This window comes from Boleophthalmus pectinirostris, unplaced genomic scaffold, assembly GCF_026225935.1.
Source record: "Boleophthalmus pectinirostris isolate CB_2022bp ecotype Guang Dong unplaced genomic scaffold, ASM2622593v1 HiC_scaffold_4, whole genome shotgun sequence".
NCBI classification, from domain to species: Eukaryota; Metazoa; Chordata; class Actinopteri; order Gobiiformes; family Gobiidae; genus Boleophthalmus; species Boleophthalmus pectinirostris.
In genome coordinates, this window is record NW_026571353.1 from 33,756,009 (window position 1) to 33,781,121 (window position 25,113).

At 40.2% G+C, this 25,113-nt stretch overlaps 1 protein-coding gene across 2 annotated transcripts in view; it reads right to left on the reverse strand.

Annotated features, from left to right (window-relative positions):
• Positions 1–25,113, reverse strand: part of frmd3 (FERM domain containing 3) — a 161,348-nt gene that overhangs the window by 6,597 nt on the left and 129,638 nt on the right. For both annotated transcript variants that reach the window (XM_055161663.1, XM_055161664.1), the window contains exon 14: positions 447–473. In XM_055161663.1, coding sequence (XP_055017638.1) covers positions 447–473 — 27 coding nt within the window. The remainder of the gene's footprint in view (positions 1–446; positions 474–25,113) is intronic.

Sequence of the window (25,113 nt, forward strand, 5' to 3'; positions counted from 1 at the left end):
GAAATATATCGTATTGAATCAAAAGTGCACTGTATCGAGATATGTATCGTATCGGCAACTTGTTAATGATACTCAGCCCTGCAGTTTAGCAATGAAAACAGTGGATTTAGTGTTTAGTTCCACTTTAAGTAAGAGTAAACATGTTTTGGTGTGTGTACGAGCCAACTCTAGTAAACAACAAATAAAGTAGTCACCACGAAGCTTTTGCCACTTGTTCTGGACTCACTCAGAGTGGGAATAGCAACCAAAACTATTACTCAAATACGAGTACTGTTGCTTCTAAAAATACCAAGTTAAAATTACGTTGTGATAAATAAACAAGGTGTTACATTCTGTTGGACACATGAGGAGCAGGGCAGGGGGCCGGTGGTGACAGGACTCTTTATCGTTGTCATTGGCTCCTAAACACTTCCCAGAAATACGAACCGTCAATTTTACAACACGACATATTGGGTTCTCTGTTGAGTGGCAGACTCTGAGTAGAAATGCTCATGTCACATAAATGTTAAATGATAAACTAACATCTTCAAGGTGCACTGTGTAACATTTCTGGATGATCTGCTGCAACCTGCTTGTCTCCATGGAGTTACAACTACTGCTGCTTGACCAGGAAAATCCCATCTGGTCAAGATTTTAAAACTTACATCAAGTTATTCGTCTTGTTTTCAGATTTATTATCGACTTATTAGTTCTGAGACTGCTTAATTCTAGTAAAAGAAAAGTAAAATCTTGCTGCATGGACAGATAATTTCACTATTTTTAAGTCATTTTCTAACAGATTAAAGTGTTTTCTGGCATAGAGGCAACACAGAAAACTGTCGGCTGCCCTCTTCCCTCTCTGGAAGATTTGCACACTTCCCGCTGCTTCAAAACGGCCAATTCCATCCTGAAAGACCCATCACACCTTGGTCACAAACTGTTTGACCTGCTCCCACCAGGCATTAGATACAGGTCCATAAAACCAGGACAAACAGACTACAACAGTTTTTATCCAACAGCCATTATTGCACTAAATGGAGCTATCAAAGCATAGTTTTTTACGTTTTACATTTATGAATGTGGATGTGTATGGCAAGGATGTATTTGTGTGGTTTTTGTGATGTTTTTTTCAAATGTCCATATTTTATTATTTATTTCTACCTTTGCACTGAACAAGGACTGCACTTAGGTCCCGTCCACTCTAGTACGAATTTGAATCGTTTTCGTGCCGATGCAGTGTTCGTTCACACTAATCCAACTGAAAACGGCTCCAGAGACGGAACGATCTGGTGCCTCCAGCTCCCACGAATTCATCTGAGTACAGATCTGATCCAGCACTGTGTGGACGCCTGAAAACTCTGATACGCTGATGTAGGTCAAAACACTAAGAGGCTAGCATATATTCATATTTACGGTCTATGCATATGACCTCCAGACATCTCTGAAACGCGACAGAAACACAGAACAGACTCACCATCAGCAGAACACACCTCTGTCACAGAAAGAACACTCATATTCCACTGAGTCGTGTCCTTTAGTCCGACAGAAGCTGAACTGCATCAGCGCACAATAGAGAGCTGTTTTGAGCGCAAAGTTTATGCAAATGAGCCATGCGGTTTTAAGTTTTGTTTCTGTAAAACGTAAACAAATATGCTCAAAGCTGTGTGGACAGGGAAGGCTTGCGGACACAGATACGTTTCTGATACGGTGATACGCGGATTCGTTTCAGTGTAAACGGGGTCTTAATTTTGTTGTATCTGTTACAGTGACAATAAAGATATTCTATTCTACCTTAACCCTCTCAGGCTCAAATAAAATTTTAGTAACAGGAAAAAATCTGATCTTTGGGGAAAATGATCATATGCGGTTGTAATATACAATCCTGACTTTTTGTTTGAGAGAGACCTTCACATCCAGTGTGTTCTGGGATGTTGCAGATTTGCAACATTGGTCCGGTGTGATAAATTAACACTGAAGGCTGAAAATGATATGAACGCTAACTTTATGTGTATACCATTTTTCATAACAATGAAAACATAAAGCACAGTGTAACGGCTTTACAGTGGCAGAACAACATCACTTTTTCATGTGGTGCTCCAAGAAACAATATTTATCCTTTGTAAACAACAAAAGTACTTTCCACTTCTGGCAGGATGTTTGCGTGTAGCCATTCTTGCACAGTCTGCATCGTCCACGTTTATCAGCATGGATGTGAAAAAAGGCTCCTGAGTAAAAAAAGCTCATAAAATATGGATTTGGAGTAAGTAGGTAATTGGCATTTAGTTGCTGCAAATCTGCAACGTCTGCCCGGAGAGGGTTACATTTTTGGCCAATCTCTTTTGCAGTGTGGTTGTTTGTATCGCTAAATTTACCAATAAAACCTCTCCACAGTTCTGACCTGTAACTTGGCATAGTGATGTCACCTGACTGCCTGACTCCATGCTGATAAAGTAGATGGGTATAATGCCATACTCTGGGACATTCCAGACAAAAGTTACACAGTGCACCTTTAAAATAGTGCAACCAACAGCGACACAATGCACTATGTTAAAAAAAAAGAAATCCCTTTTTCTGTAACTCTCTCTCTCTGTAAGCTGCAGTGAACTTTGTAATTTTGATTTCTTAAAATGAATTGAAAAAATAAATTCATATTAACCCACTCTACATGATGGTGTTTTTATTTCGCAATTTTGTCCATAAATAAATTCCTATACCTAATATGGGAGTAAAAAAAAAAAAGAAAAAGAATGAATGAAATGAAATGAAAGAATGAAAAAAAGAATGCACTATGTAACTATAACCTTTTTGGTGGAGGGAAGTCCATCACTTGATTCACTCTATGGAGATGTTCCACAGAATGTCTTTAAATGTACCTGTCTCCATAGCGACAAGGAGTTTATGCCACCGGGCCAAGTTACAGGTCAGATTTATGGTGAGGCGACCCACTTCAGAGTTAGAATGTAGCAACAAAAACATTTGTAACTCAGAAGAAAGTGTAAATTTGATCAGTTTAATGCCGTACAGTGGAATATTCTAGATTAAGCAACAACACCCCGACCACCAGAAATGTTACAAAGGGTAGCTTTAACCTTAGGGTGACCAGACGTTCCAATTTACGTGGGACAGTTCCAGTTTTGAGCCCAGATTTATCCAAAACCACAGATTTGTCCCAATTTAACAGAAGAAATGTCCCAGTTGTCCCTATTTTTGACCAATTTGCTACCCACAAACACTAAAGAGGCTAATATATTGTCTTTTTCTTTTAGCCAAAATACAGAAAATCATGCTTGAAAATTAGCAAGGGAAACAAAAAATTATAAAATAAAATAAAAATGCAATAACAGAAGTCCCTCAGATTAAATACTGACATGAGTTAGTTTTATTTTTCCCCCTTATGCTCATTTTCAAGCATGTTTTTTTTTTTTTTTTTTTGTATTTTAGCTAAAAGAAAAAGACAATATTACATTATCTTATATTTTACTGACCATCCCAACCCGGGTGTGTCCCAGTTTTTAATTTTGAATATCTGGTCACCATATTTTTTTCAAAATGGTGAAACAGCAGAGCCATGGCCATAGTAGTTAACAATCTAAAACAAAACTGAATCTCGTAAATCTGAAAAAAAACTCAAAATATGACATGTAAGAGGAAGCTGAACACCATGAATCCAGCAGCTCCAGATTTGGACATGCAGAGGACTCCTGGTGTCCTCGTGGGGACGACAGGACACAGGCTGTTACGCTTTTGTTTCCACACTATAATAAACCTGAGCTCACACGGCCACGTGAGGAAGAGGAGCCCCGGGGAACGCTCGGATAATGACGCCGTCGCTTTGTTATGACACAGATATTCCACATATGCACCACACTGTTAGTTTTAGCATGAGCAGTTAGACACAAACTTTATTGATCCACAAGGGATATTATTTGGTAAAAAAAAATTAATTCTGTAGCAAAAATAGCAAGAGACTGGTTTGTCAAATAAGGCAGAATTATTAGGGTGACAAGATTTTCGGGAAAAAAAAACCCCAAAACAAAACAAAAAAACCTGGGACCTCTCTGGTTTGGGGTGGTTGTAATAATATATCCAGTGTTGGGGAGTAACAGATTACATGTACCGGAGATATGTAATCAGAGTACAAATTATGATTAACTGTATTCAGTTACAGTTACTGTTTCAGTGAGTGTTGAAATAAATGGATTACACAGAGGTATTTTCCTCTTTTCACATTTCAGGCTATTCCCTTTTTTTTTTTTCCAGTAATTCCACTCATTGACGGACACTAAACCAGGTCTAAACCAGGACTAAACCAGGTCTAAACCAGGTCTAAACCAGGTCTAAACCAGGTCTAAACCAGGACTAAACCAGGTCTAAACTAGGTCTAAACCAAGACTAAACCAGGTCTAAACCAAGACTAAACCAGGACTAAACCAGGACTAAACCAGGTCTAAACTAGGTCTAAACCAAGACTAAACCAGGACTAAACCAGGTCTAAACTAGGTCTAAACCAAGACTAAACCAGGATTAAACCAGGTCTAAACCAAGACTAAACCAGGACTAAACCAGGTCTGAACAAGGTCCAAATCAGGTCTAAACTGGGACTAAACCACGACTAAAACCAGGTCTAAAACAGGATTTAACAGGACTAAATCATGCTGCGTGGACGTGTCTCCTCGTTTTCTATCAACAATATTTTTAATACGGTTCAGTCTGGGTTTTTTATTGACTTTTAGCAGATAAAACATCTTATGTGAAGATTTCCTGGTCTTTGCTTCTCTACAGCAAATCAATTAATCCAAAATATTCAGATTATGTTACTCACTTTAAGTAATTGAATGGATTCCATTACAAACTACATTTTGGGGTATGTAATCTGTAATCTGTAGGGGAATACATTTTAAAAGTCACCTTCCCAACACTGGATATATGGGACAGTTTTGAGCCCTGTGTCCCCTGTCTACAACCACTGATTTGTCCCAGTTTTACACAAGAATCACAAGAAAAAAATCGCTTTGTGTTGCATTTTTTGTCTGAAAAGTGCTATGAATAAAGTTTGATTGACTGATTGATGAAGAAATGTCCCAGTCGTCTCTATTTTGGACAAATCTGACACCTGCCAACAGTTAAGAGAGGCATAAACTGTCATTTGTTTTAATAAAATACATAAAAGCTGCTTAAAAACAAAAGAAAATGTGACTAAACTGACTCATGTTTGTCATGAATGGGCCGAGTGCAGAACAATTTTTCTTAAAGAGGCACTCAATTTACAATTTTATTATTACGCACTGCCCCAAACCGAGGGTGTCCCAGTTTTTTATTTTGAAATTCTGCTCACCCTATAATAATAAAACTATGAAACAAGTGCATAATTAAACTGTTCAGCACTCAGTCCATTCATGACTAACTTTGAGTCTGTATAGTCATATTTGCTTTGAGTTTTGATCATTTTTAAGCAGCTTTTCTGTATTTTACCTAAACAAATGACAATATATGCCTCACTTTACTGTTTGAAAGTAACAAACTGTCAAAAATGGAGACACTTGGGACATTTCTTGTAAAAAATTTCAATAGGGAATAAATCAATAGTTTTGGATGAATCAAAACTCAAAACTGGGACTGTCCAGGTAAATAAGGACATCTGGTCACCCTAATAATTACACAAATGTCTATTTACAAGTAAAAGTAAAATATAGTAATACAAAATATATCTATGTTATATACAAGTGTTTAGCTTTAGCAGGTGCACTGTCGGCTTTCGCTGGAGCTCATGTATCAGACAGACACTACACAGTGAAGACAGGCCCCACGGTCTCTGCGTGTCTCACACTCACCGCTCAGAAAACGGTTGCCACAACAAACGCAGCAATGGACAAACTGCTGTGGAGGCCCAATATTTCACTAAATCAGCTTTGACTCATGTTATAAGATGATTATTTGTTATTTCTTCGTCAAACTCGCCCCCGCATTGTGTCGTTTAAGTTGGTCTCGCACGTTGGAGTAACGCTGTTTATTTTGGGCGTTGGCCTTTCTAAAGCTGAAGATGCTATACTGAAACTCTGCAGTGACATCACTCTAGTGGCGTTCTACATATATGTGTTTGGCCGTATGCTTATCAGTTACCATTATGTGACAATAACCGAAATATCGTGATATCGTATCGTCAAAAGGCTCACAATAATATCGTGGGCTGTCACAATATATAAAATGACAAGTTCCTTTGCTTAAATACATGGTTTTACAGTAGCAACAACTTATAAACATCGGAAACTACATATCCCACGATTCATTTCAGTGCAGAAAACATGAAGAAATATGTTTTGTACTTGAATTCTTGGTTATTATGACGGAAATACTTCACACCAAAATCTTGTCAAGGTATTTTAAAAGCAGAAACGTGTCCTATCCACAATTATCTCAGCCTCTCCAAAATATCGCAATAAATATCGTACCGTGAGATGCATATCGTGATAATATCGTGCCGAGAGATTTGGATAGCGTTACATCCCTATAGTTACCATGGTTACACAATGCACACAACCAAAAAAGTTTTAAGATTGTCTTAAAACTCAAGAAAAAATACAAAATGGATTTAAACAGCACATTTTCTAAAGTTTGTGATCAATATGAGTGTTCGTAGTCCTTTTTAAGAGTTTTATTTTCAGCAAAAAGGTGAGAAAGAGTCACATCATCAGGGAATGTTCCACTTCCAGTTCCACCTCGTGATGTTATTAGCTGGTAATTGTCATTTTTAAAGTCCAAACACCTTCACCATTCAAATCATTTCACTCAAAATTTATATAATGGTAGAGAATCGACTATTTTCCTGTCTCTAATCTATCTCCATGGAGACAAGCAGGCGATGCCAGATCAGATCTGTGGAGAGGTGAGCCTGCTCCTAGTATGAGTGTCATATTTTAGATATTTATTGCAATAAAAATCCTGTAATTGGTTAGCCGGTTTCATACATATTAAAGGGGCATTGTGTAACTTTTTGGTCACCTGCTTGTTTCTGTGGACATGTTATAACTCTGCCTGGAAAGTTCCACTGTATGGCATTAAACAGCTCTTACATTTATTCAATTACAGGTGGTTTTACAGCTCAAAAATATTTAGAAAAACAGACATTCTGACTATGAGCGGGGTCGCCTCTCCTCAGATCTGACCTGTAACTTAGCCTAGTTTGGTCACAATAATGACAGAAAGGTTTAATGCCACACTGTGAAACATTCCAGACAAAGCAATAGCATCTCCATGATGAAAAGTTACACACTGCACCTTTAAGGCTCCATAAAAAATCAAAATGTATTGGCAGAGACATTACACTGACTAAATAACTGCAGCCTTTGTGATTTGTGTATTGTTACCACATAAATAATGATTATACTGCGATCACAGCCAAACGCAGTATAAACCCAGCTCCAGTGTGAGTGTGGTCGTGTTTGGCAGCAGATCAGAGACTTTAAAAATGGGTCATCCAGTCACAGGGAGATTCACTGTTTTGGCTCCGCTCGCTGCTCAGTCTGGCCCAGTGTCCTTTAGAAGAGCTGACCAGAATAAACCCACATATCTGAGTCTCGTACACGGCAAAAAACAAGACACCTATAACCAGTGTGGTGAAGTTTACTTTTAAAATGTAATCCCCTACAGATTACAGATTACATCCCCCAAAATGTAGTTTGTAACGGAATCCATCCAAGTTACTTAAAGTGAGTAATGTAATCTGAATACTTTGGATTACTTGATTTGTTGTAGAGAAACAAAGACGAGGAAATCTTCACATAAGATGTTTTATCTGCTAAAAAAAAAAAAATGAAAAGGCCGAGTCTTTAAAAATATTATTGATAGAAGAGGAGGAGACACGGTCCACGCAGCATGGTTTAGTCCTGTTTAAATCCTGGTTTAGTCCTGGTTTAGACCTGGTTTAGTCCTGGTTTAGTCCTGGTTTAGATCTGGTTTAGTCCTGGTTTAGACCTGGTTTTAGTCCTGTTAAATCCTGGTTTAGTCCTGTTAAATTCTGGTTTAGTCCTGGTTTAGTCCTGTTTAAATTCTGGTTTAGTCCTGGTTTTAGTCCTGGTTTTAGACCTGGGTTTAGTCCTGGTTTAGACCTGGTTTAGTCCTGTTAAATCCTGGTTTAGTCCTGGTTTAGTCCTGGTTTAGTCCTGGTTTAGTCCTGGTTTAGTCCTGGTTTAGTCCTGGTTTAGTCCTGGTTTAGACCTGGTTTAGTCCTGGTTAAATCCTGGTTTAGTCCTGGTTTAGTCCTGGTTTAGCCCTGGTTTAGTCCTGGTTTTAGTCCTGGTTTTAGACCTGGATTTAGTCCTGTTAAATCCTGGTTTAGTCCTGGTTTAGTCCTGGTTTAGTCCTGGTTTAGACCTGGTTTTAGTCCTGGTTTTAGTCCTGGTTTTAGACCTGGGTTTAGTCCTGGTTTAGACCTGGTTTAGTCCTGGTTTAGTCCTGGTTTAGACCTGGTTTAGTCCTGGTTTTAGTCCTGGTTTTTAGTCCTGGTTTTAGACCTGGTTTAGTCCTGGTTTAGTTCTGGTTTAGTCCTGGTTTTAGTCCTGGTTTAGACCTGGTTTAGTCCTGGCTTTAGTCCTGGTTTTAGATCTGGGTTTAGTCCTGGTTTAGTCCTGGTTTCAACAAAGTAACTGTAATCCAATTACCACTCACAGAAACAGTAACTGTAACTGAATACAGTTACTCATAATTTGTACTCTGGTTACGTAACTCTGGTACGTGTAATCTGTTACTCCCAAACACTGCCTATAACTGATACTTATTATAAACGCTCTTATCGATAAAATACCTTTATAAGTTATGAAATCATCAGGCTGTAATTTCAATATGGCAGAAAGAAACTACCTTCACTATCAACAATCCGTGTGTCATTTGTTCATTCGTTTTTCAAAATAAAACCAAAATAAGAAAACGAAAAAAACAACTATTTTCTTCATTATTTGTCTTCAAAACCAAAATAAAATACAGATATCGATTCATTTTTTCAGTTTTTGATTTTGTGTTTAAATGAACGACTGTTTCCCGTTTCCGTGAACTGGGATGCCGAACTTTTGCGCCGCATACTGACTGAACCAGGACTAAAACAGGACTAAACCAGGTCTAATCCAGGTCTAAACCAGGACTAAACAGTTTTCAGTCCTGGTCTGGTCTCAGTCTCAGTCACAGTCTGGTCCTGGTCTGTTCCCGGTCTCAGTCCTGGTCTCAGTCCCGGTCCTGGTCCCAGACTCAGTCCTGGTCTGGTCCCGGTCTAACTCCTGGTCTCAGTCTTGGTCTGGTTCCGGTCTGTTCCTGGACCTGGTTCAGTCCATATGCGGTCGTTATCCACTTTTTCCATTATTTATTTAAAAACATTTTTTTTTTCTTATTTTTGGTTTTATATTGAAAAATGAATGAATGAATGACACATGGATTATCAACCTTCAGACAATATGGTTTTTGTATTTTGAGTGAATATATTTGTATATTTACATATGTGTAGACTGAACCTGCAGGCCTTAGTAAATGACGACAACGCTTAAGAATGTGCAGTTAATCCAATTTTGATTTAAGGTTCACTCATCTTTAATCGTCAATAATCAATTTTCAGCCAAACCACTGTCAGTAAAAAGCAAGCAGAGGTCAGACTTAGGAGGAACAAAATTTTATATTATTAGTGGTAAGTGTTGTTAATGTTGAAAATAATTTGTATTTCTTTTAATCAAACAAAAGTAAAACACAACTCCAGGAGTCACATAGTTAGTGACGACTGATAGAACTGGGGGTAAAGAGAACAGACACTACAGTATTAACCCTCTCACATACACTACAGTATTAACCCTCTCACATACACTACAGTATTAACCCTCTCACATACAGTACCACTACATAACCCTCTCACATACACTACAGTATTAACCCTCTCACAGCCACTACAGTATTAACCCTCTCACATACACTACAGTATTACACAGTATTAACCCTCTCACATACACTACAGTATTACCTCTCACATACACTACAGTATTAACCCTACAGTATTAACCCTCTCACATACACTACAGTATTAACCCTCTCACATACACTACAGTATAACCCTCTCACACACTACAGTATTACAGCCACTACAGTATTAACCCTCTCACATACAGTATTAACCCTCTCACATACAGTATGTATTAACCCTCTCACAGCCACTACAGTATTAACCCTCTCACATACACTACAGTATTAACCCTCTCACAGCCACTACAGTATTAACCCTCTCACATACACTACAGTATTAACCCAGTATTAACCCTCTCACAGTACACATACAGTATTAACCCTCTCACAGCCACTACAGCCATCTGATGTAGATTAAAGGTGCACAGCACAACTTTAATATGATGTAGATTAAAGGTGCACAGTGCAACTTTTCTAGCGGGGTGTTTGCCACCTATTTGTCAGATGAAGATGGTAATTTTTGCCTAGAATGTTGCACAGTACGGCATTAAGCATTTCCATTTGTATTTATTCAATTACACATGGCAAAGGAGAAATTCAATTCTGTCAACTGGACCAATCCAAACTGCTTCTTCAGTGAACAATATGTTAAGAATAGAATCGGTTTCTTCACTGATGCAGCGGCTTGGACGAGCTGTGAAACAGATTCGATCAAAAAACTTTTGTCCAATTGACAGAATTGAATTTCCCCTTTACCTTGGATCCTACCTGAAAGACTGAGGGATTTTACAATCAATCTGACCTGCAACTTGGCCTGTGTTTGTCACCTGCTTTTTTCCATGGAATAGATTAGCATATTGTGAAACATCTTTTAAGGGAATGTGTCCAGTATTTTTCAATGTAATGAAGTAAAATTAAGTTTGCCCACTATACAGATCAATTGTAAAAGAAGCTTAGGGTCACAGTGTGACTACACCATGCTGCCTGCATCTAATTATAAACCATTTTCTTGTCCACAAACCAGGAAGTCAGGCTGTCAGTGTTAGCCTGATGCCATTATTAGCATTACAATGATGTCAACTCCTGTCTGGCCTCTAAAAGTTGTGAAAAGAGCTTACAAACTCATCACAGTGAATAATTAAGATGCTCTGAATGAATAAGCAACGCGAGGGAGAACTTTGGATCAGTGCAAACTGTTCCTAGGTCCTACATTATGCCTGACTCTTGTGAGCTTTTAGACATGTTAGAATGTAGTTACTTCATCAAAAACAGACCTTGAGTTGTGTTTTGTTTCATTCACACATGTTTGAGTAACACTATTAATAGTCTGTCTCTATCGCTACACTGTCTACAAACGCTCTGTTCCACCTTGTGATGTTATGAAGTGGTAGTTTTCAAGTGAACAGCTTCCTTTTATCTTTTATCTAGTACAGAGTGGAAATTCGAAGGTTGAAATTATGCAAATAATGCTAGTAAAGGTGTATAGAGTTTAAAACACAGTGAAGCACTTCCTGTATTACCACAAGACATCACAAGGTGGAACAGTTTTTCGTTTGAGAGCAGAACTCAGCCTAGATATGCAGGGTTTGTGTGTTAAACGTGTGTGAATGAAACAAAACAAAAACAACATTAAAGCTACGTTCAGACTGCAGCCTGAAGTGACCCAAATCTGATTTTTTCACCCCTATGTGACTTGTATCTGATCTTTTAATCACAGTCTGAATGACACAGATCTGATTTTTTCAAATGCGACCCAGGACACTTGGATATGTGCTCCTAAAACCGGTACATATCCGATCTTCTGACATGTGACTTCAGTCTGAACGGTCAGGTCACATTCATCCCACCTACACGTCAGGCTCGGAGTCTAGTCAATGGAGGGAAGGCGAGGTTAGTGAGTTCATTAATATTTGGGGGGATCGCTGTATTCAGGCCAAATTGAAGGGGTCTTATCGGAACCGAGCGCTAAAGATCCTGGTCCTGGCTCCACTGTCAACAAAAAATAAAGCGCCTGCGAGTCAAATACAAGGAGGCTAAAGACTCAAACAAACGAAGCGGACGTGGACATGTAACCTGTCCATTTTACGAAGAACTGGACTGTATTTTGGGAGACAAGCCCAGCGTTTAGGCTACTTCCGTAAACACTGAGTACGCTTGCTCCGTGTGTGACGTTGTCGTGTCCTCCAATGCGCACACGGGACACTTTTGGGGCATTTAAAGTTCACACTGGAGATCACATACAAGTCGCATTTAATTGGAAATGTGAACAACCTCGCAAAAAAATAATATTTCACTAAAAAATCCGTATTGAGTGTTAAGTCCTGCAGTCTGAACGTAGCCTGTAACGTATTGTAGATCAGAAAAAGCGTAATATGAGTGCCTAAAAATGAAGTAGTTACGTTTTTAAGGTAGTAAAACTAATGAACAGTGCATTTCAAACAACATGCTCCTTACTCTGCTCCAGCGCGTGCCTCTCCAGCCCCACACTGGTGCCCGCGATGCACCCGCCCTGCCCCACCAGCCGCACGTACACATCCCGGGCCGTGTGGTTGGCGATGCGGAGGTGGAGGCTCCTGCGGGTGCTGATCTTCACCTGGCACCTCAACGCCTCCGCCACCACGATGGACGGGTTCCTCTTCTCCGTGAACACCTCCAGAGGTCCGGTCTCGTCCAGGCTCTCTTCCCCCAGACCCTGCGCTCGGGCTGGGTCACCTCCTCCTCTTCCTCCTCCGCCGGGCTGGCTGGGTCTCGCCTCCAGGACCTCCATCTCTCAGTGACGTGCCACTTGTTGGAGCTTCGAGGGCTGACTGATGGGAGGGCTGGGTGTGTGTATTCACGGACACATGCGGCGGTGTGGTTCGGTTCATGTCAACGCGGTAACAAAGACTCCGGGGCATTAGAGGAGGATCAAGCCCCAAAGCTCCAGTTTCTATATTTAAACAGTGGTTCTGCACAGAGAGGGGCAGCTAATCTAACTCTGATTACAAGAGGCCTGACCACAGAGCAACAGGAATGTCTACTGCTTACTTTGGACGAGGATGATTCACTGTGAACTCTATGCAAATTTATGACACTGTCTTAATCTTAACACGTGTCATTATCATTTTTCCGGTCAAAGTTGGCGTGTAAGTGAAAAAAAACCCTAAATCGTCAGTGGTCACAGTTTTATATAGAGCTTTCCCGCTCTCAAAACGCTCGAGTGTCTTGCCCAAGGACGCAATAGCAGCATTCATCTGTAGGAGCTGGAATTGTACTGGCAAACCGGCAACCTTTTGGATCAGCGGACAAGCACTCTACACTACTGTCGCTCACAAACAATCTGCAATGCTTCAGTTCAGTTCATAAAATACAAGAATGAGTCACAAAAATGTAATCGTCAGGGTTTGCCAAGGGTGAAAAAGTGAATTCGCACGTCTAAGGCTACGTTCAGACTGCAGGGTTTAATGCTCAATTCGGATATTTTTGTGAAATCTGATTTTTTTAGTGAGGTCGTTCACATTTCCAGTTAAATGCGACTTGTGTGTGATCTCCAGTGTGAACTTTAAACGCCCCAAAAGTGTCCTGCATGATCACTGGAGGACACGACAACGTCTCACACAGCGAGTTTGTTCAGTGTTTACAGAAGTCGCCTAAATGCTGGATTTGTCTCTCAAAATACGGTCCAGTTCTTTTTAAAATTGACAGGTTACACGTCCACGTCCGCTTCGTTTGTTTGAGTCTTTAGCCTCCTTGTATTTGGTTCGAAGGCTCTTTATTTTTCCTTAACACTGGAGCCAGGACCGTTTGTAGTCGTGCTCGGACATTTCTTTGGCAATCATTTCAAAAACTGCCCATTTCAGATAAGATCCCTCCAATTTGGCCAATTTGGTGATTCCCCCAAAATATTAATGAACTCGCTAACCTCACTTTCCCTCCACTGATGAGACTCTGAGCCTGACGTGTAGGTGGATGTCAAAAGATCGGATATGTATCGATTTTTTAGCACATTTGAAAAAAATTGGATCTGTGATTAAAAGATCAGATACAGGTCACATAGGGGCACTTCTGGCTGCAGTCTGAACGTAGCCTTGTTGTCATTGTCAGAGAACAGAAATCACAAACTAGGAATGCTGCAACATAAAAGAATGGACAATAGAAGTAAATATAAGCTATGATCAAATAAAAATGCATTAAAAATAAAAATAGACTTTGACTGAATTTATACAAAATGTACAGTATGGGCAGAACAACACTGCAAAACTTTCAAGTAGATTAATTATGGTTCAAGTAAGATGTTGAGTCCAACTGCAGAGGAGAAACTGTTCTTGTGGTTAGAGGTTCTGGTCTAAATGGACTGTAGCCTCTGCAGACGACACTCATGGTGACTATGTGGAGAGCACTTCTCTATGTGGAGTGTGCATGTTCTCCCTGTGTCTGGGTGTCTGGGTTTTCCCCCATCAACCTAAAACCGGCTAAGATACTGACCAGGACCAGCTCAAAGTCTGGAGATGTGTACCAGAGCTCTATGGTTGCTGCTCCTGAGGCATTAAAGGTTGAGTCAAAAACAGAGGACTAATCTCCCTGTGACAAGTAAAATTTGATTAATTAAATGCCTTTTACCATTGTACATGTATCATTTTGATGCCTGACTTTGTGCACTAATAAATGGATAATGGTTTATGTTTTATAGGCACCTCACTGTACCTCATTTAAGGCTCGCCGTGGCTCTTATATTTACTCAATTTCTTGTGACCAGTAAACTAGTAGCTCTCTGGCATTTTTGTTTTGTAAAAGTTTTTCACAGAAAGAAAAAAGTTAAATAATAATGTGTCTTTTGTTTCTCTTACGAATGGGCTTCAGCTTCCTCTTTATATGTGGTATTTTGAGGACATCTGCCCACTCTTAAGAATATTTTAAATATTAACTGAGATAGATTTCGATCACTCAGAAAACACATGGATACCCATGTTCAAAATTGCTACACAATTTAATTGTGTAGCTACAGCTGCTCTGTGGCCACTTACTCACACACCACATTCATGCAAAGGCAAATGTGACTGCTCAAGGAAACAACAACAGCCCACACTGGTCACTGCAATCTATTCCCCAACTACAAACTTGTATGGATTTTGAAGATGTTTGTAACTAAAGAAGGCAAAGAACATTGGTCACATTAACATAAATGTTTTGCATAAACATGTTAATACGTTGAGATTGTAAATGTGTGGGTTCTACATGAGAGATTCCAGCAGAGGGTTTATTTCTACTTTCAGGAGCTGAATCCTGACTTTTGTCTTGTTGTCGCTGTGTGGATTTACGCAGATAACAGGAGACAGAGTGAGAGAACATCACAAGGTCAGTTCCTTTGAGCTGCCGGAGTTTCCTGTTTCTAATGTGGAGATTAGGGCTCTGGATTTAGCCCTTACTCATCTCAGGACACTGTATCCTAAAGTCCTTCAGGCATCCACTGGAGTCTGGAGCCGAGTCTGCCTTTTGACCTGTCTTATAATGTGTCTTTGTCAAAAACATGCCTGGAGTTGTTTTTGTTTCATTTTGCATAATCCTGTTTAGTCCACCTCCACTGTCAGACTTCTTAATACCTGAATACACCTTGTGATGTCATTAGTAGGAAGTACTTGTCAGTGTGTAACTGTGTAATTTTCTGGAAGCGCTTTGTGACCTGAATGATTCCATCCATCATTCCATACTTCGGAACATTTCCCATGGAGATAGATACATTTTATGCCATACTGTGGAATATTATCGCCAAAGGAACACAATTTCCACAGAAACATGACATCTCCAGGCCATGTATTTCAGTGCAATTAAACATCCTTTTATTTAAGTAAATTTTTTTGTCTTAAAAGTTGCATAGCGAGTCCATACATCTTTGCCATACTCGTCATCTTATAATTTCAAGCATTCAATTGTAAAGCTATTGTTCTGAGCCTAATTTGAACTACTTCTCTCTTCAGTGCAGTAGTAAAAGTACAATAATACATAAAATACTGGTAATAATTATATAAATATCTTTCTGTACTTTCATCATTTATAATAAACATGATAAATGTGAAAGGATGTACTGTATTGATAAAACATTTTTGCCAAATAATGTTATATTAATGTAATAGTTTTTGTCATTCCTCTAAAGCAGATGACATTGTGTGTGATCGTGCACTGTGTGTGTGAGACATGGATCTATAATAAAAACTGAACAAGCCCCTCCCCCTCTGTTTCAGCTCAAGACAAACTAGTGGCCACTCCAGGTACTGCAGCTCCCAGGAGTTTGGGCCCAGACGGAATTCTTTCATAGAAACACAAGACATTTTTGGGAATTCAAACTGCCCGTGTTCGGCTGATATGACATCCACAACTTTTACAAAGGTCGGATTTTGCAGGATTCTTTTCTATTTTCACAACATAAACATTTTTAAAATTTTTAAATCCTCAAAGTGCCTAAAATTTAGCTTTGTAAAAGTTAAACTCGCCCCGCTCTGAGCCCGTGCTTCAGCTCTCGCTCTGATTGGTCCAAACGCTCCACGCCGTGCACATTACAGATGTCACACAGGTGTTGAGGAAGTAAAGTGGGAAGAGAAAATGGGCCCATGCACCATTGAGCACAGACCACTGAAAACAACACGACGCCATCTTGGATTCATCTTCAGATTTTATTATAGTTCTATGGTGCGAGAGTGTACTGTGAGAGTGGGTACTGTGTGTGTACTGTGTGTGTACTGTGTGTACTGTGTGTGTGTATCTGCTCCAGTCTGAGCTCTGTCTGTAACTGAATCCATCTGCGTGACCCTGGGAGGCCACACATTGATCTGACTGAAGGGACAGGAGCTGAGACTCTGCTAAGAAAGACAGATGAGAAAGGGTGGAAAAGAGGGAGAGAGGGAGAGGGAAGGAGAGGAGGAGAAAGGAAAGACGCTGTGCCAGGGAGAGGAAGGCCAACGAGAGAGTGGTCAGGATACACGTACATGAGGAGGGAGAGGGGGAACGGAAGTGAGGAAAGAGAAAAGAAAGTGGAGGAGAGAAGGTTAGATAGAGGGAGGGAGTGAGGGAGGGAAGAGAGATGAAGGAAAGAGGAAGTGGCGTGGAGATGAAGGGCGATAAGAGAGTGGAAACCTGTCAGGAGACGAGTATATTAGGAAGGAGGGACAGGAGGAAAAGAGGAGAGAGGACAGAGGGAGAAGGAGGAAGAGGAGAGAGAGAGAGAGAGTTTAAAGAACAGAGAGGGTTAGGAGAGAGTGAGGAAAGATGGAAGAGGTAAAGAGAGGGAGTAACGGAGCGATGAGGAGGGAGAGAGAGCGAAGAAGAAGAGAGGAGAAGAGATAGAGGAAAGAGAGTGAGAGGAGAGGGGGAGGATAAAGGGTAAAGAAGAAGAGGAAGTAGTGAGGAGATGAAGTGTGGGAGAGAGTGGAAAAAAGGAGGAAAAGAGAAGAGAGGACAGAGGGAAGAGGAGGAAGAGGAGAGAGAGAGAGTTTAAAGAACAGAGAGGGTTAGGAGAAAGTGAGGAAAGATGGAAGAGGTAAAGAGAAGGAGTAACGGAGCGTGTGAGGAGAGAGGAAGGAGAGAGCACGAAGAAGGAGAGAGGGAGAGATAGGAGAGGAAGGACGAGGACAGAGAGAGGAGGAGAGATAGAGGAAGGAGGGTGAGAGGAGAGAGGGAGGAGAGAGAGGGGGAGGTCAGAGGGTAAAGAAGAGGAGGAAAAGAGAAGAGAGGACAGAGGAAGGAGGGGAGAGAGAGAGTTTAAAGATGAACAGAGAGGCAAAGAGAGGAGGAGAGAGTGAGGAGACAGGAGGAAAGATGGAAAAGGTAAAGGGAAGGAGTAAAGGAGTGCATGAGGAGAGAGCGCGAAAAAGGAAAGAGGGAGAGACAGGAGAGGAAGGACAAGGACAGAGGAAGTAGGAGAGCTAGAGGAAGGAGGGTGAGAGGAGAGAGGGAGAAGAAAGAGGGGGAGGTCAGAGGGGGGAAAAGAGAAGAGAGGACAGAGAGAGGAGGAGGAGGAAAGAGAGTTTAAAGAAGAACAGAGGCAAAGAGAGAAGAGAGTGAGGAGACAGGAGGAAAGGAAAGGTGAAAGCAAGAGGTAGAGAGGAGTAAAGGAGAGGTGAGGGAGCGTAAGGAGAGAGGGAGGAGAGAGGAGAGGAAGGGCGAGGACAGAGGGAGAAGAGGAGAGATAAAGGAAGGAATGAGATAGGAAGGAAGGAAGTGACAGTAAGCAAGGAAGTGTAAGTGAGGAGGTAAGGGAGGAGTGAGAGAGGTAGATGAGGGAGGAAGGACAGAGCTTAAAGAATGAAAGAGAGCGGGCCATAAAAGGGATGGAGAGAATAACAGGAGAGAGAGAGAGAGGAGTGAGAGAGGAGTGAGAGTGGGCGTGCAGAGGGAGGACAGGGGAGATGTAATATAAGATGTATAAGACAAAAGGTCGTGTCCTGTGGATGGATGAAGACTGAAGCCATAACTCAATATGGATTCTCAAGGCCGGAGTATTCTCCCATAGAAGATAATACACTGTTCCCCATCGATAGAAACAACCAGAACAAGCCAATAAAACGTGTCCGTATCTGAATATATTTTTAGACCAGTAATAGTAAGTGGATATTTTTATAATCCATCAAAAATAACAAAAATGTTTGGGGTGTAACTCAAGAAAATAAGTTCTGTCAAAATACAGGAAATGCTCCACCTTCGCTAGAATTATTTCGATATTTTCATCCCTGGCATTTCCATTCTCAGATTCAGATTAAAAAAAGTTTATTTTTATTTTTTTTATCAAAAACAACTAAAATATTAGAATACATATGCATGTGTTACAGGATTATGAAAAAAACACAAACATAGGACTGTTACCATAGCGATTAACAATGTAAAACAATGTTATATGTTTTTTGAATGGGGGGGGTCTAGTCCTTAGTATCGAAATTGAGTTTGAAATGTCAGTATCGTTACATTATATTAACAACATTAATAACAGTAGTTTCATTCACACGTTTGAGTAACACTTTTATTTATTATTAGTCCCCTCCAAATCTCAAAATGCTCTGTTCCACCTTGTGACATCATCAAGCGGTAGTTTTCAAGTTAACCTTTACCTTTTGTTCAGTAGAGATTGGCAATTTCAGGTCTGAAACTATCCATATTATATTAGTGAAGGTGTACGGAGTTTAAAAACACAGTGGAGCGCTTCCTGTATTATGACTGGGGGTGTGTAAAATATCAAAATATCGATATGGTATCGTATGGTTTAGTGTGATGACATAGTATTGATAACATGGGCTGCTGTATCGATACATCGCCAAGAGTATTTTTTGGTTTATTTTACTAAATTATTCTGTTACAGGAAACAGGAAGGAAACTTGTTTATGTGACACATTTGACATTTTCCCTGTTTTGATGATTAAAATGTTTGTTTTTCATATGAATTTGAACCATATCGAATCAATTAGAAATATGTCGTATCAAGTTGTAAGCTCACTATATCGAGATATGTATCGTGGCCTATGTATCGAGGTATGTATCGTGGCCTATGTATCGAAGTATGTATCGTATTGTGGCCTATGTATCAAGGTATGTATCATGTATCGTGGCCTATGTATCGAGGTATGTATCGTATCATGGCCTACGTATCAAGATATGTATCATATCGTGGCCTATGTATCCAGGTATGTATCGTATCATGGCCTACGTATTGAGATATGTATCATATTGTGGCCTATGTATCGAGATATGTATCGTACTGTGGCCTACGTATCGACGTATGTATTGTATCGTGGCCTATATATCGAGATATGTATCGTATCGTGGCTGATGTATCGCTTTATGGTGCATTTTTAGCACTTGTGTTGTATTTGTTTGTTTGTTTTTTAGTGCTTTGTGTTGCATTTTTTTGGATGAAAAGCACTCTGTAAATAAAGTTTGACTGATTGATTGATCGAGGTATGTATCGTATTGTGGCCTATGTATCGAGGTATGTATCGTATTGTGGCCTATGTATCGAGGTATGTATCGTATTGTGGCCTATGTATCGAGGTATGTATCGTATTGTGGCCTATCTATTGAGAAATGCATCGTTTTGTGGCCTGTGTATCGAGGTATGTAACAAAACACAACTCCAGGTCTGTTTGCGTTTGTTATAAGGAAACAACGTTATAACACCGATCAGAAAACCGCGCTCGTCTCATTTAAACTGGCCTTATTCCATTTTCACACGTTCCTGTCTATTTCCCGTCAGAGTAACCTCATCCTTACCAGCTCCTTCTCTTTAGTAACATGATTTATGACTCTATCCAATAAGAGGTCGGGGTTTGGTGTCAGGCATAATCACGCAGAGAGGTGACAGTGAATAATGATAACACGCTAAAGAATCACTATAGGGACACGTGAAACCCCCAGAGTCCAGCGCTGAGTACACTGAGAAAGGCTTATTTAAATACATCATGTAAGCTATTTCCATTTAAAGCATATGTGTCGGCTCAAAGTAGGGCGGGTATTTCCGTGAGATTCAGTCATGGGTAATGGTCAATGATCAGCTTGGTTTTTTTTTTAAAGAGGAGGTCCACAGCCAAACCTCTATCAGGAAAAGTTTGTGGTTTGGTGTGCAGATTTTAGAGGATGCAATTTGACAGTGGCACAATTTTCTGATCTGTTATAATTAGGTCTGGGTATCATTAAGAAGTTGCCGATACGATACCATACCAACTTTATTTATATAGACCAAAGTGCTGTACACAAACACAGGGCAGACAACAATCGCAGTAGAAGAAAATATATGGTACAAACACAATACAGCTACTAAAAAACAAAGAAAACTGTAAGATACTCAACAAGAAACATACATGTCACTTATTAAAAGCCAGTGCGTTTTTAGGAGTGATTTAAAAATAGGTACAGACTCGGCCTGTCTAATCTCTAATGGCAACTGGTTCCACAGCAACAGAAAACGCACGGCCCCCATGAAGCTTATGTTTAGTTTTTGGGAGGGCGAGCTGGAGCTGATCTACAGACCTGAGAGCGCGAGAGGGGACGTGAGGGTGGATCAAGTCAGTGAAGTATGAGGGCGCTAAGCTTAAAAGTAAATAAAAGAATTTTTAAATTGACTCTAAAAGACACTGGGAGCCAATGGAGAGAAGCTAAAATCGGTGAGATGCTCTCGTGTTTTCGGGTTCCAGTTAAAAGTCGAGCTGCTGAGTTTTGGACCCGTTGCAACCGGCAAAGTGCATTTTGGCCGACACCAACATAAAGTGCATTACAACAATCCAGTCTAGTCTTCACAAATGCATGTATGGCTATGTTCAGACTGCAGGGATTAATGCTCAATTCGGATTTTTTTTGTGAAATCTGATGTTTTTGCAAGGTTGTTCACATTTCCAATTAAATGCAACTTGTGTGTGATCTCCAGTGTGAACTTTAAACAGCCCAAAAGTGTCCCGCATGTGCACTGGAGACACGATGACGTCAACCGCAGCGAGCGTGCTCTGTGTTTACGGAAGTTGTCCAAACATGGATACGAGCATTGAGCACCTGGAGATTTTAAAGTTCCTCTCGTACCGGAGCCAGAACATGAACAACTTACTTGTTTTAAGGAGGAGATTGAGAAGGAGAAGGATGAGGTTTTTGGCCGTGGTGTTTTGTGGGACAGCGGCAGCGACGTCCATTGAAAGGAACGTGTGGATGTGGAGATGTAGCCAAAAGTGGTGGGATAGTGATGTGCTTCGCTTCAGTGACATGGAGTTCATTAACAATCATTTTCGTATGATGCGAAGAACGTTTGTGTACATTTGTGAGCGCCTACTTGTGCCACTCTTAGCGGCCTATTTTCGTGAGCAAACACGTCGGCGTTGGGCTGTGTTGGCTTGCAGCAGGGGCTTGTTACCGTAAAGTAGTCAACCTCTTTGGCATAGCCAAGTCCACCGTGTGATGATGTGTAGGTTGGATGAATGCGCTTTGGCCGTTCAGACTGAAGTCGCATGTCAAAAGATCGGATATGTATCGGTTTTAGGAGCACATATCCGAGTGTCCTGGGTCGCATTTGAAAAAATCTGATCTGTGTCGTTCAGACTGTCATTAAAAGATCAGATACAGGAGCATAGGGGCCAAAAAAATCTGATTTGGGTCACTTCAGGCTGCAGTGTGAACGTAGTCTAAGAGTTTCGAAGTGTTGCGTTGACAAAATAGGCTTAATTTTGGCCAGTTGTCTTATCTGTTGTCTTTTACAACAGCACTAATTTACTGATCAAGTTTTAGATCTTGGTCCATTTTGACACCTACGTTTGTAACAACTGGCTTCACTAAATGATTTAATGAACCCAGGTCCACAGGAAAAGATACATATCTCGATACAGTGCACTTTTGGTTCAATACAATATATTTCAAATTATAAATACGGTTCAATAAAACATAAAGGCTAAATCAAGGCTGTGATACTAAGGGTGCATGCACACTAGCATGGATCGCACCTACAGCGCGGTACATTTGTCCAGTGTGAGCGCAATCAAACTGTGCTCAGGCGCAGCAAGGATGGGACTTTGACCTGATTGGAGGAGGTGGACTAAAGCACGGCACAGTTGTTCATGTACACGCACACACACGACTTTACTATACGAGCCCTGTCAGGTGCGCTGATGTTACTCATGAAAGGAAAGTGAATAAAATCTGCTCCAAAATACACGACAAACCCGCATTCACCTTCAGTAAGGACAGACAGAAGTTTAGCTGCTTCTCACCTCCGGCTGTCATCACTGCTCCTCTGTTTTTATATCCACAAACTCACGGAGGAGCGTGTATCATAAAAGGACACACATCAGCCTCACTATTTAATAGATATTTCTGCCGCTGGACTTTTTATCTCTGCTAAAAGCGTTATTACATGTAAACAAACAGCAGCGTCTTTGTTAAACCACTTCTTGTGCCAAGTAAATATGAAACACAAACATTTTAATCACCGACCACCAACGAGTTTCCTTCCTCTAAACAAGCAACAAAACTGTAGCACTGTAACAAAATAATTTCGTAAAATACACCAAAAAATACTCGATACAGCAGCCCACGATATCGATACTGTATCATCAAATTAAATGATATGATATATTGATATTTCAATATTTTTGCACAGCCCTTGTTATAATGTTTCATCGTCATAAACAGACCTGGAGTTGTGTTTTGTTTCATTCATAGTTAAAGTTTAAATCACAAACCCTGCAGATTTAGGCTGAGTTCTGAAAACACTTCACCGCTCCAACTTTGCTAGAATCATTTTGATATTTTCGTCCCTGGAATTTCCATTCTCTAACGTGAAAAATACAGTTTCATGACATCACAAGGTGGAACAGAGCATTTTGAGCTTTGGAGATGCAAACAGACTAATAAAAAAGAATCACTCAAACGTGAAAAAAACAAAAACGAAACACAATTCCAGGTCTGTTTTTGATGAGGAAACAACATTATAACAAGGTGTTGTGTTTGTCTTGTTTATCAAATCAATATTGGAAGCCATTTTATATATGATTTCACCAAAACCCTAATGTATTAGCTGATTTATTCCAATCAACTAATGCATGTATTATTATTGTTTACAAATTATTCAAACGAAATAGGTGACATAATGTATATATACTTAAAAAACAAACTAACTAAAAACATTATTGACATTATTCTACATCACATAAGCATATATACATCTATACATATATAATCTAGTCAAAACTGCTCAAATAAAGATGAATATTGTGAATTGAAGTCATTTTAACCCAGACTAGATCTTCATTATTTGCAGTGCAGTGTGTGGATAATGATCACACACTGAGACAAACACTGGGGACATACTTAAACCCCCTTTGCTCAAATACTGTGTGGAAAACTGCACTCACATGTCAGATTTCACGGAGCTCTGGCCCATAGGGGGAGCCAGGGAGCGGTGATGGATGGGCTCACTTAAGTATGCTTCACTGCTGGATCCTATATCAGCATTATGTTCTATGATATTAGAAGGGCGTTACAGCGGCACTTACCATGAATTTTAATCAAAGAATGGACGAGGTCGCAGTTGAAATATTTATTTAACTAATGGCAATTAGCAAAAGGCAAAGGCAGCAGATGTTTCATTTCTGACAAGCGTTAAAACTGAGAAGAGATTTGAGATTTGTTTTAAAAGGTTCAAATTACGCTTTTTTCTGATCTATGTTATAATGTAGTTTCCTTATCTTAAAAAAAAAAAAAAAACAAACATGGAGTTGTGTTTTGTTTCATTCACACATGTTTAACACAAATCCGGCATATTTAGGTTGAGGTACTCTTAAATAGAAACGCTCTGCTCCACCTTGTGATGTCATGTGGTAATACAGGAAGTGCTCCACTGTGTTTCTTTTTGTTTCATTCACCTTCACTAGAGTCGTTTTGGTGATTTCAGTCCTGGAATCGCTCAACTCTACTCAACTAAACGTAGCTGTTCATTTGAAAACTCCGGCTTCGTGACATCACAAGGTGGAACAGAGCATTTTGAGCTTTGGAGATGTAGACAGACTAATAATAAAGGGCTAGTCAAACAAACACAACTCCGGATTCCGATGACGTGTGACGGGGTTCTATTTCTGGGTAATGACGATGCCGCAGTCAGAAGTATGTTTTTGATGATTTAATTGATAAGAACGTTCCTAAAAAGGTTGAAGAGTGCTACACAGAAGACAGTGAAACAAAAAGGTATTTACAATATGTACACACACGACAGCAGAAATATGCTTCATGATCCATAAACTCTATAGGTTGTTAGTCTCTGTGTACAAGTTCTGGTCCAGACTGACTGAGGGAGAGAGGAGAGAGTCCCTCTTTTATCCACCAAGGCTCACCCCCCATAGTCAGGCTGATGCCACCTAGTGCCTTCGCTCAATTTTATTTCTCTCCAGCTACTAGATCAGGAATCGGAATACACTACACGGTTTGCAAGAACCCCGGGAGTTGTAGACCGCACACCGGCCAATCAGTGAAGAGCTGTGAAGCCATGACGTCAAACTCAAGCATCTGTCTGGGTCCATTTTGTGGAACAGCACAACAGTAAACAAAGTCGAGATGGATGTAGACGAAGACAGACATTCTGTGTTGGCAACGATTCTCGATATCGAGGATTTAAAGCCGGAACAAAGAGAATGTTTGGTGAATTTTATCAAGGGGAAAGACGTTATTGTCCTTCTTCCTACGGGATTTGGCACATTACATACGTCACGACCA